Raw genomic sequence first — 22609 nt, forward strand, 5'->3', positions numbered from 1 at the left:
TAGACAGAGTACTGCATAGACTAATGACCTACGGTTTAAAGGTCAACTTAGAAAAGTGTGATTTTATGTGCGACAAACTAGAATTTTGTGGCCATGTAATAGATTGCCATGGTATCCATAATGCTGATGACAAAGTTAAGGCCTTGCAAGAAGCTCCTATACCATGGGGCGGTCCCACTGACAGCAGTAGAAACACCCCCTTTTAAAAGGGAAAATGGGCGGGGCGTATCAAGACTCCGCTCCCACAACCCGGAGGATTCTGGTCTTGACCTGGAGAACCCAGAGAGTTCCCAGGTATGATCATAATATAAGATAATGAATGTGGGTGTGATTTTGGTAGGGGCCAAAATTTCACCCTTGGACCCAGGCAGCACTGCAAGCACAGTGTCTTGGGCTGGGGATGTTTGTGTGTAAATCATATAATTCCCAGAAGTATTCCTTTTTTAGGTGAAAAAGGGTCCCTTCAAAATACGCATTTTCCATTAAACTGTTGTTTTTCCTGTTCACAGATTACATTTTACATCCCCTCCTGAACACTTCATCCACCACCGCTGTATTACGGAGTGGGTGGGGGCTAGACTGCGTTTCAAGCCTCGATTTCGATGCAGCCGAGACATGTGGTACAACTCTGAGTCTCTGGGTGACGCTGAACTCGAGGTTCGGTCTATAGCCGCAAGATGTTTTGTTTTAAAGCGACGGGTACGTTTCATCTCGCTGTTGTTGGACTGAAGAGTTTGCAGTCGGTAGCCATTCATCAAATGCTGCGTTTCCGTCTACAACGCCCATCAGCTAATAACGTCTTTGTTTTCGCTAGACAAGCGGGCACTGGGGCTCGCAGGGACAGTAAAAATAATCGCAAACGGGACGGAGAAGAGACGTTTGAGTTTGTTGAATTCGCTATTGAGGAAGAAAGTGTTCGTGGTTACGAGCGCCAGCTTCAGGAGGAATATGAGCGACGTGCCAAGGAGAAGCAGGAGCCTGAAGGAGTTGGTGGTTTGGTGCGAAGGACATTGCAACAACAGGTGGCATATTCTGTACCTTTACTTATGGGGATCTGTGACCATGGTTAAAACTTTTAATCTACATTAATATATAACTGTGAAAGGATTTAGTTTGAAAACACTTATATTAGAAAATAATAGCTGCTATAATCCTTTAAGTACCAGAAAGAATGTGTTGAAGAAACAAGACACAGATACCTATTCTATATCGAACTCGGTGCTGACGCTAGGTGGACAACACGCTTCCTCTTAAGTGACATCCGAGGAAGGATTGAAGGACACCACTGTTTTCCCCAGAATGTGGTGATCGTTTTTTTTGTTTTTTTTTTGTTTTAGTAAACCAGCCGAGTGTTCTGATTTTTGTCATTATGCTAACGATCGCATAAGGCTTAAATCTTGCTTACAAGGGCACCTGAGGCCAGACCTATTATGTAGCGCACCAATATTGCTGTTTGGCCACAATCTGCATTCGCTCCATCAGCTGTCTTGCAATGTTACATGATACTTTCCTTAAGGCCTTAATATACAAAGAAACACAAACCATCTGACAGTGATTGCAGCCAATCTCAGTAAATACTTCTTTGTCAGTAATTTTTTTTTCCCCAGTGAAATAAAGTAATATCTGAATCAAGTGATTCTTCAGGGCCAGGCTGGGAATAAAACAGCCCTTGAAATAATCGAATACTAGCCCCCTATTTAACAATGCCGTTATTGTGCACACAATACCTATGTGGGGTCCTGCTTGAATGTTGTTTTTGTTAAGAATAGGGACAAACTCAAAGTATATCTGAAAAAAACAGAGTTCCTAGTATCACTTATGACATGAAAAACTAAAACCATTTTTAAGTTTATTTAAACTACTGAAAACATAGTTCTTCAAGATACAGAAATTACTTTAACAGCTGATAAGGGGGGAAGACATTGACAGTGGTACAGCATAACTGCTATCATTATATACTGAGGCAAACAGTGACGGTGTTACGGCATAACACCTATCGCTATATACTGAGGCACGCATTGACGGTGGTACAGCATAATCCCTATCACTATACATTGAGCCAGACATAGACAATAATGCAGCACAACCTCTATCACTATATACTAAGCCAAACATTGATGTGGTGTAGGCCTACCACTTCAGTGTCTTAGTATATAGGGATGCACCGAAATGAAATTTCTGACCCGAAACCGAAAATTCAGCGTTCACTTGGCCGAAACTGAAAATGACCTTTATAAAAAAAAAAAAAACAAACAAACAAAAAAAAACACATTTATTAAAAGTAACACACCAAAATTAGACAAAAAAATCAATAACATGAATATTAGGGCTGCAACTAACGATTATTTTAATAATCGATTAGTTGGCCGATCATTTTTTCGATTAATCGGATAAAAAACAATATTTAATAATTTAATGAAATGCCCTGCACCCACATCCTGCCCTGCCCCCACCCACACTCTGCCCCATCAGTCTCTCTCTCTCTCTCTCTCCTCTCTCTCTCTCTCTCTCTCTCTCTCTCTCTCTCTCTCTCTCTCTCTCTCTCTCTCTCTCTCTCTCTCTCTCTCTCTCTCTCTCTCTCTCTCTCTCTCTCTCTCTCTCTCTCTCTCTCTCTCTCTCTCTCTCTCTCTCTCTCTCTCTCTCTCTCTCTCTCTCTCTCTCTCTCTCTCTCTCTCCTTACAATGTTCAACCGCAAAACCTTATTCAAATCTTCATCGTTGACGCCCGTTATCGATTTTATCGATTCGTTGTTTCAGGTCTAATGAATATATATATATATATATATAGATATTATGATTTGGTCCGAATATAGGCCGCACTACCACCGCACCCACTTTGGGGGTTTAGCGTAGGGATTCGCAGCGCTGCAGGGGACCTGGATCCTCCTCTCCGGCAGCCGTGGACGTCTACGCAATGTGCTTAGACAACCTCCGCTGCCGGCACTTCGGGGCTTCTATGGTGGACCACTGGCGTGACGTAACCTTCCATGAGGAAGAACCTGGGCATGATAGGGATGTGATTACAGCCTCCCTATGCCATGCTACCCCCCCCACACACACTTACACATCCATGCTCACACACATACACACACTCATTCACAAACTTTCAGCATAAAGTACAGCATAACACCCATCACTCTCACACACTAATCCACTCTCACTGAATGCCACGCGCATCGCAATGGAGCAGGATCGGAGGTCTGCGTTAACAGATGCCCCCCACTAGGTACGCTACTGCCTGGGGGGGCAAGTCTACTCAAGTGGCCTGTTGCACCACCGATACCAGCCTACCATCCATGCCCATCTTTTCCTGATTTTCTAACTTTACTTTTCCTCTCACTGATTTCAGGCCTAGAATGTTTTGTCCACTGAAGTAACTACAAATTCAAGAGGGCGTTTACTCTCGGGATAAGTACAAATTACATGGTTCTATTTATTCCTACAGAAAGTAAAGTGCCAGGAAACAGATGACTAAATACACAGACACCAGCATGGGGGGGTTAGCATTTTCCCCCATCAGATACCTCTTTCTTCATGATCCCCTACCCACTTTCTCCCCGTCTTTTTTTGCAAACAAGTACAATAATATCACTGGAAACACTGGTAAAATAATGAATGTTTAATGCATTAAAAAAACAGCTAATCTTTGTAACAATTTTTTTTTAAAATATTTAAAAAGTGGAGCCCAGCGTGAGCCAATTTTGTCCTCAAACAGCTCGTCCTTACACCAGTACAGGCTCTACCACACTGTCACCCAAACCCAGACACCGGGACAGGCTCTGCCACACCGACACCCAGACACCGGGACAGGCTCTGCCACACCTTGACAGACACACACCAGGACAGGCTCTGCCACACTGACACCCACATCAGTACAGGTTTATCTACACAAAGCTTCAAAAATGCTACTCTATGCTGGTTTGCTGTTTGTTTTTCCCCCTTGTGTATTGATGCCCCACCCAGCCCCCCTTTGGTCTTAATGTATTTCCCCCCACACCCTTGTGTATTGCTCCATGTGGATTTGTGCCCCCGGCCAGCCCCCTTTGTGCATTATGCCCCAACACCCTTGTGTATTGATTTATGTGATGTCCCCAGCACGTCCCCCTCCCTTGTGTATTGATGCCCCCCTTTGTATTGTTAATGACCCATGTGTATTGGCCTCAGCCACCCACCCTCCTTTGTGTATTTATTTATGTGATGCCCCAACCACAATGTTGTGTACTTATACACCCTAGCCACCCCCTTTTTGAATTTAATTGTTGTCCCAAGGCAGCCCCCCTTTGAATATGGGTCCCCTTCCACCTATTACCGCAACAATTTTTTTTTAATACTTTTTTTGCTACTTTCCTTTCCTGCTGCTGTCCTCTGACAGGCTCTTCTAGATGTCACGAGGAACTGTTCCGCTTGACTTTGCCCCCTTGAATGAGGCACTGGGCGACATGGCGCAGGCACGTCGGCCGCTTAATGCAGGGCTCGACAAATCCCAGGTCGCCATGGCGACTGATAATTTTGTCCTGGCGCCTAGGTATTTGTGAGCCAAACTTATAATTTGGGTCCAGATCCAACGCGGCGCTGCAGGGGACTTGGATCCTCCTTTCCGGCAGCAGCGGACGTCTATGCGATGCAGACAACCCCGCTGCTGCCGGCGGCTCCACCCACCCGCCTCACTGAATGGGGCTGTCACTGGCCACGAAGGCAAACTCTGTCCCCAATTTCCTATAGGCATCTTTGTCACTAAATAGCTTCCCATAGTCTCATGTTTAGTGACAAAGATGCCTATGGGAAACTGAGGGCAAAGGCAAATTCTGTCCCCAGTTTCCCATAGGCATCTTTGACAGCAGAAGCGGGCATTCCCTTCCGGGTTGCGTCACTGCTGACGTAACCCGGAAGTTCATTGGAGGACAGGATATCCCCAGCAGTTGTTTTGCCCAATCAATGAGGATGCGGAATGACAGCACAACACACAGCGATTTGATCAAACAAATAGAACTCTTATTACAGCAGATAGAAAATAGTTGTGTGTAAAAATATGTGTGTGTAAAACGAGTTAAGCAATCAATTAATATCACAGCAATCAATGCTATAGAGTCAAATGTCAATACAGTAATACATTACTGAGTCAAGTAGTTATCGCGTCTCTAGCTGATTAACTCACAACTCAGCAGGGACTAGCAAACCCCTCAGAACAGTCTTTTCGAAGAGCCACTTATGTCGTACGCAAGGCTCCCTGGATCCATCCTGGGATGCCCGTGTACGTTCTGGCAAATACCGCAGGTGAGGCTTCAAAGTTTGTGCTTGCGGCCGCAGATTTCTTATAGCCGTTAGGACTTTCCAGAATCTTCCAGGGTCATCATGGTGTTATCTCTATGTGGCTTCTGTTTTGTGACTTCGGATGGCCCTCTATTCTATGATGCTGGCCGGGCACCTTAAACAGAGGTCCTTCACCATCTGATGTGCTCGGGTGTTTCCTTATCTATTCAGCACAGTGGTCTGTACTTGTTGACGTCTGACACCTAAGTTACAAGTTATATAACTATACATAGCTAATTTACCCTGTCGTGACTGGGCCCAGGAGTCATATAATTAAAATGCGTTACAGCAATGCATCTTGATGATTTCGTTAAAAAAACAATTTTTCTGCATCTTGTATCATTTGGGCATCCGGAAATAATAAAGGAAGCTTGTACACGTCTTCAAGTTTTCAATCAAGACACTTCACTGCCATAGCTCCTGTCGTATGAGACTACATTTAATGTTGGAAATTTTTACCCATCAATGTTTGTAATGAGAAATGTTATTTTAATTAGTAACCCAATACTTCCTGTTGCTTTTCTTCTACATGAGAGAAAATTCAAAGCCTACCATAGTGATTTTTTATGTGAACTTTTCAACAGTTTCAATGGGCACCAGATTACATCTATTCAATTTGTTACTGACAGAACACAGTATCCGAAGATTCCTCATATCTTTTGTATAAATCATATTTTGATAGGGAATCTCTTTCTATATTTCACACCGTTAAGATTTATTTAGGGTGCAGTGGAGCAAAGACTTAAGAAACTATTTTGATAAACAACTAAAGGATTGCATCTCCAAAATTTGTAACATCCAGATTTGCTGCATTTGAAAATGATGGAAATGTGACTAACAACTTCAGCAAAAGTTTAAACAAAGTTCTGAAAGACCAGACGGGTTAAAATAAGTGCCTGTTGATGTCCTTGTGCTTGCTATATTTTACATGCAGTGCTATTATCTGCATGAATTTAAAAGAGCAAACTGTGGACTTGGCAACTATGAGCTAAAGAAGCAATTTTCGAATCTTGAAAAAATTTGTTGCGGAGGTAACATTTCCCGTCTTTTACCCGCTAGAAACTATATTTGAGAACATTAAATCATCTGGCCTGGCGTCAGTCGAAAGGGAGAGAAAAGGGAAAATATTACAGAATGAGTCAAAGATCTTTGGCAAAACATTGTTTAGAATCTAATGGCGTATCTCTGTCTGTAGTCATCTACCTTTGTTGTGGGCAGTACTAATGGTACACATGTACATGCCGTTAAGCTCCTACCAGAGCCTGCTTCTTGTCCGTGTTCCAGCACAGGGCTGTGTTAGCATATCATAGCCACTGTCAATTGGATGTAAGGACTTATCAGATAAACAAACCTATTCCATGCCAACGCTTTGCAAAAAGAAACATGGACGATCAAAAAGACAGGGCCGGACTGGCCCACCGGGATACCGGGAAATTTCCCGGTGGGCCGGAAGGTCCGTGGGCTGGGCGGCCGGCAGACTAACCATGAAGACAGCCGCTGAGCAGCTGCAAATGGCATTGAACGCCTCCCTCGGTGCCAGGGGCGGGCTGGGCAGGGGGGCAATTGCCCCCCACGCTGCCCGAAATCTAATCAAAGCGGCCGCTGGGTGCTGATGCGGCCGGCCGGGATCAGCACCCAGCAGCCGTGTGCGATGGCCGTCTAGTGATGGGAGCAATGTGAGGGGTGAAAGCTCCGCCCCCTCGTACTGACCTTTCACCCCTCACGCTGCTCCCATCGCTATGCGGCCATCAGATTGCTGGGAATGTAATCTGAACGGCCGATGCGTGCTGATGCCGCCGGCCGCCTCTGCTTTAATACTTTTTTTTTTACTTTTTATGGCAAGCCGATCCAGCTTACCATATAAATAAAAAAAAAAGTGTTAAAGTAGCTCCGGCCGGCGGCATCAGCACGCACCGGCCGTTTAGATTACATTCCCAGCAGTCTGATGGCTGCATAGTGATGGGAGCAGCGTGAGGTGGAAGCTCCGCCCCCTCGCACTCAGACTGCTGTAGCACCGGATGTCAGGTCAGTGGCATCCTGTCAGCATAGAGGAGAACAGTGTGCAGCTACCAGGAAGTATGTCACTCTGCCTCCAGAAATGCCTTATACCCCCCTATATGCCACTCTGTCCCATGATATGCCTTTTAACCCCCTATATGCCAGAGTTGCATATAGGGGTATAAGGCATTTCTGGATGCAGAGTGACATATAGGGGATCAAAAGGCATATCTGGAGGCAGAGTGGCATAAAGGGGGTTAAAAGGTATATCATGGGGCAGAGGAGCATATAGGAGGGTATAAAGCATATCTGGGAGGCAGAGTGGCATATAGGGGGCATAAGGCTTTTCGGGAGGCAGAGTGCCCCATGATATGCCTTTTAACCCCCTTTATGCCACTCTGCCTCCAGAAATGCCTTATACCCCCTATATGCCACTCTGTCCCATGATATGCCTTTTAACCCCCTATATGGCAGAGTGGCATATAGGGGGTTAGAAGGCATATCATGGGACAGAGTGGCATATATTATTTTTTATTTAATATGGCAAGCTGGATCGGCTTGCCATATAAAGTAAACAAAAATGTCCCTTGATATGCCTTTTAACCTCCTATATGACAGAGTAGCATATAGGGGTATAAGGCATTTCTGGATGCAGAGTGACATATAGGGGGTCAACGGCATATCTGGAGGCAGAGTGGCATAAAGGGAGTTAAAAAGTATGTCATGGGGATACACTAATCATGAGGGGAGCGTGATGACGTGACGGAATGTGCACGCCGGAGGAGGCGGGGAGTTCTGTCGGTTGCAGTGCGGCTAGTGATCGCCGCAACGGTGCTGTAATGGCGCCCTCAACGCCCTTGACGACAGCTTTTGCTCGGCGTTGAAGCCTGCTTGGGCGGCTTGTAGACGGCGAAGACGTGGGGACCTTTGCAGTTTCAGCAGCTTTAGCAGTCGATGTCCATATCCAGCCGAAGAAGGACTCCTAGAACTGCTACAAACAGTAATTATAAACTATTTAAATAACTTGCACGACTATTAATAAAAGGCCAACGATATAGGCTGTCGATGAAGAAGATTGACGAACAAACTTTTAGATATATGCCAATGATCTATTTTCGGCACTGCTGGTATTTTTTTTTTTTTTCAGTTTGGCGGTTCTTTCCACTTTTCCAATCAGTGACTGTTCAATTTGTTTAATTTGATGCTTAATTTGAAGCTTATACCCAGCTCAGTGTGGTCATATAGCTATATAATTAATGGCAACTATTTAATCACGGAGGACTAAAGGGGGAAGAAGAGGAGGGAAAAGAAGGGAAGGGGAAGGAGAGAAAGAAAAAGGGAAAGAAAAAAAGAAAAAAAAAAAAGCTTTTACAACACTCAAAACATCTGGTAGAAAATAACGAATGATATTTGAACTGCCATAAATGATTACATCTGAACTGCCACACAACGAACTATATACCGAACTTATTCACCCATACTCTACAGGATGGGGCTAAATCAATTGGTCCTACTCACTCTTGTTTAAAAGGTGAAAAAGATAATCTGTTTGGATTTAAATCATTTTGTGTATGGCTTTATTTTGCAAATGTGTTAAAGTGCAAAGAAAATTGGGATAGTGATCATAATTTACTTGCACTTCACAAACCTTCTGTGAACGAAAAAGGGAAAGAGAGAAGGAAGGAAAGAAAAAAGGAAGTAAAAAAGGGAAAGAAAAAAAAAATTAAAAAAAAATAAATCATAATGCCTCCAAAAAACCCCCAGAGCACTCAGCAAAAAAAAAGATAAAGAAAAAAAAGAACCTAAAATGGACATAATAGAAAAAAGATCTTCCGCCTCATCTAGTAAAAACATGGAAACGTCTCAATCTATGGACGACTCTTCTGAAAGCTTAATGGAGCCGCTGTCGCTATCCCAATCATACTTAAAAAAATGTTTAGACTCCCAAGCGAGTGCTTTAAAATCAGAGATCAATAAAAGTACTGAGGAGCTGAATAATAAATTGGAACAACTATCTGATAAATTAAAGGCTATAGAATTAAACATTGAAAGCCTATCGGAAGTAAAACAATCTATAAGAGGGCTGGAAGAAAAAGCAACCAAAATGGAAGACAAAATAGCTGATCTTGAAGACCGAATGAGAAGAAATAATTTGAGGATCAGGAATATTCCGGAAACAATAACCCAAGACAAACTAAAAACTTACCTAGAAGAGCTTTTTAAATCCATGATGAAAGACACCCAGCAACATAACATTCAAATGGAAAGATATCATCGTATAAATAAACCTAAAAGCGTCCCTGAAGCAATACCTAGAGATGTTATCATCTATTTCCAGTCTTTTAAGTTTAAGGAACTCATTCTCCAAGCAAACAGAAAAAGGAATATGGAAGATAATATGTACAAAAATATCCTAATTTTCCCAGATTTATCATTTCACACGCGTGTATGGAAAAGATCCTTTTCAGATGAATTAAAAATTCTACGAGACCAAAAAATTCCCTACCATTGGGGTTTCCCTAAAAAAATTTTTTAAATCTTCTGGGAAGGCCACCCTATTATATTTAACCAAGCGGCTGACTTGAAAAACTGGTTAGAATTGAAAAAAATATCACGAAGTTGTCGTTGCAAGACATTATACATATATTTATTTTGCTGTTTTTGATTAATTTATAGTTAGAGGGAGTCCTCTTACTTTATTGCTACATATTGTTCTATGCAATGGACTTATACATAATAGTACTTAAATTTGGTTTAATTGGAAAGCTGTTTTTTTCCTATTTATCTATATATATTTATTTATTTTTTATTTTTTTTTACAAATCTCTATTTTTCCGTCACAGACACTTTATACACTATCGCAAAGATGTTTGATTTGACAATCAACGGCTAAGAGCACATATAACAAACAATTATTGTTTTACCTTCACATAAGAGATCACTATTTAATTATAACACGAAAGAAATTAGTTTTTCTTTTTTATATATATATTTTCACAAGTTTTTTTATTTGTGTCACAAGACACTTTACACATTATTATAAAATATTTAAAAGAAGTTAAAAAAAAAAGGTCTTGTTGGGTATTTTATAGTTTATACAGTCACCCTATGAGGTTGTTATTAAATACCTGACTGTTAAGTGCATATCACTCAGGACACATTATAAAATGGGCTGATTACTGCCTCTATCACATATAAAAAAAAAAAATATTTAATATATTTATTATATACTATTATAAAATATCTAGAAGAAGCTAAAAATGTTTTGATGGGTTTCCTATAGGTATTACAGTCATTGCCATGAGGCAGTTATTAAATAATGCATAGTTAAGTGCACTTCACTCACGACACAATTTTTTATAAAAGAAAAGAGAAAGGAAAAGTAACCCAAGAATTTTTTTATATATATATATATATATATATATAATATATATTTTCACAAGTTTTCTATTAGTGTCACAAGACACTTTACATATTATTATAAAATATTTAAAAGAAGCTAAAAAAAAGCCCTGTTGGGTATTTTATAGTTTATACAGTCACCCTATGAGGTTGTTATTAAATACCCGACTCTTAAGTGCATATCACTACACATTATAAAACGGGCTAATTATTGCCTTTACCACATACAAAAAAAAAGTGTTTTTATTTGATTACTATATTATATATTAATATAAAATATCTAGAAAAAGCTAAAAATGTCTTGATGGGTTTTCTATAGGTATCACAGTCACTGTTATGAGGAAGTTATTAATGCATAGTTAAGTGCACTTCACTCAGGACACAATATAAAATTAGTTGTTTATTGTTTTTATTATACACAATTATTGTTTTTATTTAATTGTTTTTTTTTTTTATTTATTTTCTTTTTTTTTCTCTAGCAAAGGATGGGGACATAACTTTATGCTGCAATCATAGTATATACTATAACGTAGATACGTAATATTATTATCATTAAAATTTCGGTTCAATCCAAAATATTATTAATGATAACGTTTTTGAATCTTATGGAGTAAATATAGCCTAACAGGGGAGTATTGGTTATGTTCTGCTATTATTGTTATGTAACAGTTTATTATGAAACCCTGATTATTGCACAACAAAATAATATAAGTTTTTTGTTTTTGTTTTTTTTCGAATGAGCATCCCCATGTCTGAATAGTCTATATTTTTTACCATCTATTGCCACAACCCTAAGAAAAAACTCCCCAGCCATGAGTTCTATATTTAGACCTCAGGACCGAATTTACTGATCCTTATTCGGTAAATTATCGTAGAGCTATGACTAACATAGGAAGAGTCAGGCCAAATGTGTTGGAAAGAACCATTGAGTGTATACTCAAAGTTCTTGTTTTTAAATGTTGTGTTTTTATGTCTTTTGTTATATGGGAGTGGTCAGTAGAGTGCAGGAAGGCTATGGATAAGAGAGATCAAGAAAAAAACTTCCTTTATACATCTTACAAGAGATGATTAAAGGCGTATCAGTAAACGTTCAGGGTTTGAACACACCATATAAAAGTAATAGAATATATGCTTTTTTGAAAAAAGAAAAAATAGACATTGCTTTCCTACAGGAAACTCATTGGTTAGATAACGATAATAGAAATTGGGGAAGCAGACCTTTTACAAGATTTGTTCATGCTTCTTTGACACAAAAAAAAGGGGAGTAGCAATTATCTTTTCTGATGCGTTAAATATAGATATTCAATACCAGAAGAAAGATAAATAGGGTAGATATATTATTTTAATAGTAAACATAAATGAAACAATGTTTACATTTGCAAATCTATATCTACCTAATAAGGCTCCATCTAATCTTTTCTCCAAAATAATGGCGAAAATAGACAAAATTAAAAAAGGCAATCTTTTGATAACGGGATTTCAATTGTGTTCAAGACGCAGATCTGGATAAAAAACTAATGGGATCAAACACAGTAGATAAAAGATTAAAAAAAGAAGCAAGGACATTAACCAATGAAATTAGAAAAAATAATTTGTATGATCTATGGAGACTATCGCATCCAGATGTTAGAGAGTATACACATTTTTCTAAAGTACACTGTTCCTATTCCAGAATTGACCTAATTTTAGGTGACCTCTCTACACAAAAATTAATAGAAAAAACGTGTATCAAAGAGAATGTATGGTCTGACCATAGCCAAATATTTTTTGAGCTTAACGGTAAAAATATACATACATCAAAAATAACCTGGCGTTTAGAGGACTCTTTGTTGTATAGTGAGGCCAATAAAGAATATATCTCGAACACAACTAAAAATTTTTTCCAAGAAAATCTAACAGAAGATATTCCTGTACAAACTATTTGGTGCGCATATAAGGCTGTCATCAGAGGACACTTTATCAAATTAAAAAAAAATCAGCAAAAACAAAACAAAGCCTTAGCAGATCTTTATATAAATCTATATAAACTAACGAGAGATAATAAGGAGAATCCTACAAAAGAAAAATCAGAAGAAATCCAAACTGTACAAAAAGACATAAATCAAAGAGAGATGGATAAAGTAATTAAGAATATGGAGAAATTAAAAGTTAAATTATATTATAGAAATAATAGAACAGATAAACTTATGTCTAACAGATTGAAAAAGATCAAAATGAAAAATAAAATAACAAAGATTATAGACTACGGTAAAACATATTTAACTCCAGATGATATAGCGGATTGGTTTAAGACATTTTATCAAGATTTGTATAATTTACCAACGTTAACTTCAGAAAACGATATTATCTCATATTTACAGAACACAAGTGTTCCCCAAATAACTGTTGCACAAAGGGAACTATTAAACAAACCTATAACAGAGAGTGAGGTAATTGAAGTAATCAACCATCTGATGAAATATAAAACCCAATATTGCCAATTACCGCCCTATCTCATTGATTAATGTAGATATTAAATTGTATTCTGCTATTCTGGCTGACAGACTCCAGAAAATTTTGCCAACAATAATCCATCGTGATCAGGTTGGCTTTATTCCACAGAGATATTGAAAATAATACAAGACGACTGATAGACATAATTGACGGAGCTAATAAAAAAAAAACTTGCCCACTATTACCCTGTCCCTCGATGCCGAAAAGGCGTTTGACAGGGTAAATTGGAGTTACATGGAACAAGTAATTAAAACTTTTGGGATCACAGGTTGGATATCTAAAGCTATAAAAACATTATACACTAACCCATCTGCGAGGATAGTAAGCACTGATATTTGCTCAGAACGTTTCCATTTAAAAAATGGCACAAGACAGGGTTGTCCTCTCTCTCCACTACTATATATTTTATCAATCGAGCCTCTCGCAATTAATATAAGAAACAACACAGAGATTAAAGGTTTCCCCACTAAATATCAAGAACCAAAAATTTCTCTATATGCAGACGACATCATATTAACTTTAACGGATCTATTTACATCTATAAAGAGTTTGATGCTTGAAATAATAAAATATAGTAAAGTCTCCAATTACAAATTAAATTCTAACAAATCTATGATACAATACAGAAATATAGATATAGCAACAAAAAATGTAATCAAAAAAGAATACCAATTTTGTGATTCTGAAAAAGAGATAACTTATTTAGGCATAAAGATTCCAAAAAATATAGATAGAATTATGGAAACTAATGTGTTAAAACTAATAAAATTTACTAACAAAACTCTCAAGGAATGGAGTCAAGCAGGTTTATCTTGGTGGGGTAGGATAAATCAGGGCTTGACAAATTTGTTGTTAATCTAGGCGCCAGGTAAAAAAGTTAGGAGCCAGGATTTTTTTTAAACTAACAGTTGGTTAGGAGTGATCTGATCATCATCAGCCCACTTACTAAACTCACAGCATTTGACCTGGAAGCACCCTGGACTTTCAGGTCAGTGCTGTTTTTTTTTTTTTTTTAATTTTTTTTTTTTTTTAACTCTTTTGATGCTGATGTTCCATTGGAGCACAGTATTGACTGGTATTTAGTCCCCAAATGTTAACCCCTGCAATGCCACGAATGTGTCATACACAATTGTGGCACTGAAGGGGTTAACGTTGCACTGTCGCTCTCATGGAGCGATCAGGCAGCAGGGGGGTGTTGGGGCTGGTCTCCACACTCATGGGGAGACCAAAGAACCCTCTCCCCTGTCCCTGAAGCTGCCTCTGGCAGCTGGGACACAATTGCTGGTCTATAGACCAGCCATTGCAGGGGGGAGTCTCTGATGACTGCTGTAGGCTTCCATGCCTACAGGAATCATCAAAGGGCTTTTGGGGGCTCGTTTTTGCTGTTGCTGGTTTGCCTGGGCTTCCAGGCAGACCACCAGCAGCAGAGCCCCCTGAAAAACGGGAATTAACCCCTAAATGCCGCGATCGCGGCATTGAAGGGGTTAACGCTGCCCTGTCGCTCTCATGGAGCGATCAGGCAGCAGGGGGATGTTGTGTTAGGTCCCCACACTTGTGTGGGGACCCAATCAACACTGAACTCCCTTTCCTGAAGCTGCCTGTGGCAGCTGAAAACACGATTGCTGGTTTTGCAGCAGCCGCGTTTTCAGCCTACAGGATCACTCCGTGGGAGTGATCTCAGACTCGGGGGCGGGCTCGGAGTGGCTGTGCTGTCTGCCCAGCCTCATGGGCAGACAGAAGCAGCAGCGCCCCCGTGTGGTGACTCAGCCTCTTACATCCACAATTTTTTCTGGATGTAAGAGGCTGACAAAACCTAGGCGCCAGGACAAAATTCTCTGTCGCCATGGCGCCTGGGATTTGTCGAGCCCTGGGATAAATGCTTTAAAATCATATCTTTTACCTAAATGGACATACTTATTTAGATTAATTCCACTTGCAATTCCAACTAGTTGGCTAGATATGGCTCAATTAAGCTTTAATAACTTTATCTGGAAGGGGAAAATCCCCAGGATTAATATGAATACAATGGCGAAGAAGATCTCACAGGCAGGCACAGGAGCGCCAATTCTAAAATCTTATTACCAAACTTACGCTCTTCTCCATATTGTTAGAACGCAGCTGGAAGATGCTAACCAAGAAATTTGGTATCAAATTGAAGAAGAGTCCTGCCCTAAAGGAGATCTAAACTATATCATCTGGGGAGTACAGAGAAGAAACAAACAAAATAAAATACCCACAGTCAGTGCTAATATGATTTTGAATCAACTAATTCCTATTTGGTTAAAATTTAAAAACGAAACTTGGTTTATGGAACAAAATAGTTGGACACGTCAACGTTAAAATTCTAGAACAATGTATGGATGATCTACTTATTACGGAATGGAAGAATTAGAGGTATTAAGTATATTAAAGATTTGATATCTAACAACACTGTTAAACCTTTTGAGCAGTTAAAATCTGAATTTAACTTATCAAATGATAACATATTTAAATACCTACGAATAAAAAACTTTCTAAAAGTTCACTGTATTCTAGATAAAGAATCAGTAAATAATAAAGTGATCCAGATATTGAAACAAAAATCAAAAAATGTGCATCAAGACTCCTCAATGCTCTTCAAGTAGAAAATAATTTGGAAAAAAAAACATAAGGTTATAAAAAAATGGGAAAACTTATTAAAAACTCAGATCAATTCAGAGGAATGGAATAAGGCCTTTAAAAATGTATCTAGAGTTGTCAGAGATTTATCCCTCCTTGAAACGCACTTTAAGTTGTGTAACATGTAGTATTTAACACCTAAAAGATTATATTACATATATCCACAACAAACCAGCATATGCTGGAGATGCAAATTAGATGAAGGTAACTATCTGCATATGTGGTGGAAATGCAAAAAAATTAGACATTTTTGGGATATAGTTCTCGACTTTCTAGAGCATACTATGAATATTATAATTAAAAGAGAACCAATAGAAGTGCTATTACACCAAAACTGGCCTTCTCTCATTCCAACTCAAAAAACTCTTACAACTCATTGTTTTTTAGCAGCAAAAAAGATAATTGCCAAATATTGGAAACAAGACATAGATTTCTCCCTAGACCTACTAACATCACAGGTAAAATACCAAATAACAATGGAAGAAAGGGTCAGTTGGATTCTAGATTCAACAACGATAATAAAGAAAATGTGGAAAGATATACTCACTGCTGTTACAAATGCTTCCGCAATACCCCTGAACGTTGAAGCTAGATACAATTCTTGATCTCTCAAAACTCCATTAGTCTATCCTGCACTGGTTTAAGAAACATTGAGTGTGATTTATATGTTAGACAACAACTACTGACAAGATACATGTTAAATGTATTTTATGTATTTTTTTTTTGTTTTTTCGTTTTTATGTTTCCTGTTTGTTTCTGTTTAAAAAAAAAAAAAAAAAAAAAAAAAGGGGGGGATATACCCCTTACCAATAAAAATTATTTAGAACAAAAAAAAAAAGTATGTCATGGGGCACAGGGGCATATAGGAGAGTATAAAGCATATTGGGGAGGCAGAGTGGCATATAGGGGGCATAAGGCTTTTCTGTAGGCAGAGTGCCCCATGATATGCCTTTTAACCCCCTTTTTGCCACTCTGCCTCCAGAAATGCCTTATACCCCCCTATATGCCACTCTGTCCCATGATATGCCTTTTAACCCCCTATATGGCAGAGTGGCATATAGGGGGTTAGAAGGCATATCATGGGACAGAGTGGCATATAGGGGTATAAGGCATTTCTGGATGCAGAGTGACATATAGGGGGTCAAAAGGCATATCTGGAGGTGGAGTGGCAAAAAGGGGGTTAAAAGGCATATCACGGGGCAGAGGGGCATATAGGAGGGTTGAGGCATATCAGGGAGGCAGAGTGGCATATGGGGGGTATAAGGCATTTCTGGAGGCAGAGTGGCATATAGGGGATTAAAAGGCATATTATGGGGCAGAGTGGCATATAGGAGGGTATAAAGCATATCAGGGAGGCAGAGTGGCATATAGGGGGTTAGAAGGCATATCATGGGACAGAGTGGCATATAGGGGGTATAAGGCATTTCTGGAGGCAGAGTGGCATATAGGGGGTTAGAAGGCATATCAGGGGGGCAGAGTGGCAAGCCTGGGGCAGAGGTGCATAACTCGGGGGTAGGTTGTCAAATGAAAGGAAATAAAAACCAAACATGTCTCAATCATAGCTTTTATTAAATATGGAAAAAAATAGTCTACATGAATTAATAAAGAAATAAAAGTTTCTTACCAGAATATCGTGAAGAATAATGTGATCAGTGTTTTGTTCCACTGAATAAAATGGAACTCTTTCATCTAAAAATGTTCGCAGTAGCAAATGTTTTGATCCCATTCTGTGTAATGTATTTCATTTATTAGGGCCTTTTAACACTTTTGCTTTCTGGCATTTTAATACAAATAATGAGATAAAAAGAATGGCACATAGTGTGACTCGGTTGTGTATAAGGGGTTTGTGTCGGTATAAGAGCTTCACCGTGAGATAAACTATATGGGGCTGGTCTCCAAATTTTTCCAGGGCTGCTTTTCAGTCCCAGTCCGGCCCTGCAAAAAGATCTGAAAGAAGGCAAGGAAAGGAGATTATGATGACAAGCCTGCCCTAAATTCCATTCTTTGCTGCTGGTCTGATATAGAAAGCAATACTGAAGAGTCTGAGTTAGATATTTCTACCAACTGCCTAAACGCTCCATGCATAAAATGAATGAACTTGATGCATGGGATGGCCTAACCCCCTGGAGATTCAGATAGGAGATTGCTAGAAACAGTGCAAGAAACGATTTTGAAAACACTGGATCCTGGACAATGGCTTTGTGATGAAGAAGCCATAAGCAACTTAATGTGCCAGAGAAATCTTACAGAAAAGATTTTGATGTGCCCCACCTACATTTACCAAAGTTGGTTGCAAAGAAGAGCAGACATTTTCTATACCACCTTGGGGGAAAATGACGCCTTAAACAAATACATTTTGTTGGCTACTTTTAACACGGATTCCTGGGGCTCCGGTTAGTACTGGTGCCTTGATGTAGTCCTTTTTAATACCAGGGAAGTGATAGTCTTAGATTACATGGAGGAAAAAGAGCAAAAGAAAATTGACACATTGTCTATTGCAGCTGCTTGTTACCAACTCGATTCAACAAAATAACTGTGGTGTCTATACTATTCTGAATACTCACTTTTGGGAAGCAACACCATGACTTTGTGAGTCATCATGTCTGGAAAATGGATTGCTGTTAACATAGCACAACACAAAGAGTGCAAATGTGAAACACATAACAGGACAAAATGGAGCTGTGGTTCATATAGTAAGAAGCTCAAGCGCTTCTGAAAATGAAGATGAATGTCACTGTCCTTGAAAAACCAATGGTTACGTATATGTATGCCAAGGAATATTTTCTCCCTCTGATTGCATGGTTTTATGTTGCATAAAACCATGCAATCAGAGCATGCCTCTTACAAAGCACCTCAAAATTGTCAACATAATATTAGTGTCACCAGTGTTCAAAATGACCTAAGCTATCAATTGTGTCAACCACGCCTGTGGTTTTCAAGTACTGCTCAGTCCGTCACTGGAGACGTCGCTCCTGACTGTACAGGATAGTCACAAGAGGTGCAGGTTATTTGTTAACCCTTTAAGTGTACAGACATTGTCCACACTGACTTTCCCTGGTAAGCCTACTAGTGGTGTCAGTGATTTTAAGGCAAGACAGGAGGCTTCCTATTTTGCATATCTTCCTTTACTCTCACTGACAGCAGAAAAGAAAGAGTTAACATAACACTGGTAACAACCAATAAAAAACAAGGTATAGCAGCATATAAACCCTAAGACACCCCTAATCCTAAAACACCCCTAATTTATTGTCTAATTATATACATGGTGTGTGTATATATATATATATATATATATATATATATATATATATATGTGTGTGTGTGTGTGTATATGTATATGTGTGTATATATATATATATATATATATATATATATATATATAATATATAGTTCTGCTTGTTATGCATATTTTGGTCCTTATTTTCTTTGTATGTCTTTGGTGTAGGGGTCTTTGCCCCATTTTGGTTCTTGGGCCCTTGGTCTGTTCCTTCCAGTGTCTTTTCTGTTTTCCACTTTTCTGAGTGTGGTAGTTCTGTTACCTCTACCACATGTGCTCTTTTTCCTGCAGCCATCTTGGTTTCTATATTTCATTAGATTTGACATGCTGCAATTTATACACTGTGAATTGTGTGCTACAGGTTTAATCCTGTCTTGATTGAGGCGAGTCCTCTATATTCCCTGTGCCCAGGGTGTTTTGGAGGTGAGCAATCCGTTTTGAATAACATCTGTTGTTTCTGAGAGTGGCAGTTCTTTTACCTCTGCCACCTGTGCTCTCGTTTTCTGGTGGCCATCTTGGTTTCTATATTTCATTAGTTTTTTACATACTGCAATGTATACAATGAGAATTGTGTGTTACAGGTTTAATCGTGTCTTGATTGAGGAGAGCCCTCTATATTCCCTGTGGCCAGAGTGTCTGTCTATTGGGAGATGAGCCCTCCTTATTGTAAAACATTCACGTTTCAGAGCCGCTTATTTACAACTGTCATGGGCCAGCATGCATTACATCCTTCATCAGTAATAATGGATGCCTATATCCAGGGTAAACCCCTGTGTGTTATGGGGGTCTTTTAAGGTGAGCCCCTATTCCCCTATTATATATAATTCTCCCAGCCTCCTTTTGTGTACTATGTCTCAGGACGATACTCCCAACCAGGATACCTTTATGGCGTGGCTGGGGTCTAAGTTCTCCAGTTCTGTGGAGACTTTTCTTTCTAAGATGTCTGCCTCTATACCCTAGTCTGCCCACCTGTGGCCCCTGCCAGTATGGATTCTGACCCCGAAAAATCTGAGGAGGCAGGCCACACTAAGCGCCCTTGGAAGGGTAATAGTGCCTCTGCTGGTAAAGGCAAGGCCCCAGCAAAGCACCCAAAAACATCTGCCACCTCCCTGCACTCTGGATATGAGCGTCCTTTTCAACTCCCACTGTCTATAGTGGATGAGTGGCAGGCAGACTCTGCGGATGAGGGATGAGTCAGACGCTTCTGTTAACCTGGCTTCGTCCAGGACCATGGACTCACGCTTCGTCCGTGAGTGTCTGGTGGATGAGCCCCACCATGCCGAACCCCATTACTCTATGAGAGCTTCCATCACTCCCCATTCGGCTTCTACCTCGACGGACCGCCTGGTCCTTGACCCAACCGGCTCCTCTTTATTTGACCCCACCACGATGTGCCACCCCAGGGCCGCTGAGTGGGCTCCACCAGAGTATATTGCACTATACTTACACAAGTGGTTGCGCAGACCCTTTCCTGAGGAGGCGCGCAACAAGCTTCGGGCTGAATGTCCCCGCCTCTCACTTCCGGACAAGGTGGCTGTTACCTCAGAGTCCGACCCTAATGTGGTCACTCTCGACATTATCCCAGTCATCTAAAAACTATCCTTTTCCTACTTTTCACGGCCAATCCTCTCTCTCATTAGGCAGCATTTGGAAGTACGAGATTGCTTGCAAAAAGTCTGTGTGACAGGAGATCGCTTCCTGTTGCTAAGCTCCACTTAGCAAGCACAGCCAGATAACAGATTTTTAATATACCTAACTGGCAATTGTAGAGCAGTGGCTATATGTTTTTCAGTCATGTTACACGTTCTATAAATCTATAATTACACCGAATCTGAGTTTTAGAACCTGTGGCTGTACTAGGGCAGTATGTGTCATTCACCTGTCATTCCCTAGAACACAGGGGGGGATTTGGGGTTGGGGTTATGTGTGGCAAATCTATATAATATGTCAATCTTTTATTTAAAAATGAATTTTTATTTTCCCTTCCATTATAGTCTATGGGCATTCCTCCCCATAATAGTCTGTGGGCATTCCATTTTGTCATTCATTTTAGTATGTCCCAGAGGGAGGTGCTCATGTCGTTGTTCAGAGCACGGATGAGACCTCACTTGGAGTATTGTGCACAGTACTGGAGACTGTATCTCCAAATACATATAGTTTTTTTGTAGAAAGTTCAAAGAAGGGCTTCTAAAATGGTTCATGGGTTACAGGATAAATTTACCAGGAAAGGTTAAATGATCTTATCTTATATAGCCTAGAAGAAAGATGTGACCGTGTGGATATTATAAAAACGTTTAAATACTAAAAGGCAGTCAGCATGATAAAGGAAGACAGTTTATTAAAAAGAAATACTACCATAACAAGAGGACATAGTCTTAAGCTAGATCGGCAAAGGTTTAAAAGTAACATCAGGAAATATTACTTTCCTGAAAGGGTAGTGGATGCATGGAATAGACTTTCAGCAGAAGTGGTAGATATTAATACAGTGAAGGTGTTTAAGCAAGCATGGGATAGATTTAAAGCTCAGCTAGATATAAAGCCAGGGATTAAGGAAAGTATTCAGAAGTTGGGCAGACTGTATGGATTCTTATCCACCATCACTTTCTGTTTCTATATTGGCACACAAAAAGTTAAAACAATGTCTGTTCTGTGATTTTGTGCCGTCCCTCGCCATAAAAAACTACATGTGTATTTGTGTGTATAAATACAGTTGTGATCAAAAGTTTGCTTACCCTTGAATAATTGGTAATATATGTACCATTTTTAAAGAAAACATCAGTGAACAGGCAAAACGCATTTCTTTAATACCGTATTTGCTCGATTATAAGACGACCCTGATTATAAGACGACCCCCCAAAATCAAAATATTAATTTAGGAAAAACAAAAAGCCTGAATATAAGACTACCCTATAGGAAAAAAGTTTTACTAGTAAATATTAATTCATGTAAACTAATTTTCATATTTAATAAAAGCTATGATTGAGAAAAATATTTTTTATTTCCCAACCTGCCCCCCCAGTTATGCACATCTGCCCCCAGGCTTGCCACTCTGCCCCAGAAATGCCTTATACCCCCTTATTTGCCACTCTGCCCCATGATGTGCCTTTTAACCCTCTATATGCCACTCTGCCTCCAGAAATGTCTTATACTCTCCTATATGCCACTGTGCCCCATGATATGCCTTTTAAACCCCTATATGCCCCTCTGCCCCATGATATGCCTTATACCCCTATATGCCACTCTGCCCCATGATATTCCTTATACCCCTATATGCCACTCTGGCATATAGGGGTTAAAATGCATTTCTGGATATATATATATATATATATATATATATATATATATATATATATATATATATATATATATATATATATATATATATATATATATATATATATATATATATATATTTTTTTTTTTTATTTATTGCTAACAGCAATCACACTCCTATCAAGCCAAGGCAGCCAGT

The 22609-nt window shown here is 39.5% G+C and overlaps 1 protein-coding gene across 1 annotated transcript in view; it reads left to right on the forward strand.

Annotated features, from left to right (window-relative positions):
- The first annotated feature begins 214 nt into the window (after window positions 1-214).
- NOA1 (nitric oxide associated 1) overlaps window positions 215-22609 on the forward strand; it is a 66760-nt gene continuing 44365 nt past the window's right edge. The window contains exons 1-2 of the mRNA XM_053463712.1: window positions 215-294; window positions 815-1022. Coding sequence (XP_053319687.1) covers window positions 215-294; window positions 815-1022 — 288 coding nt within the window. The remainder of the gene's footprint in view (window positions 295-814; window positions 1023-22609) is intronic.

This window comes from Spea bombifrons, chromosome 1 (assembly GCF_027358695.1).
Source record: "Spea bombifrons isolate aSpeBom1 chromosome 1, aSpeBom1.2.pri, whole genome shotgun sequence".
Classification (NCBI taxonomy): domain Eukaryota; kingdom Metazoa; phylum Chordata; class Amphibia; order Anura; family Pelobatidae; genus Spea; species Spea bombifrons.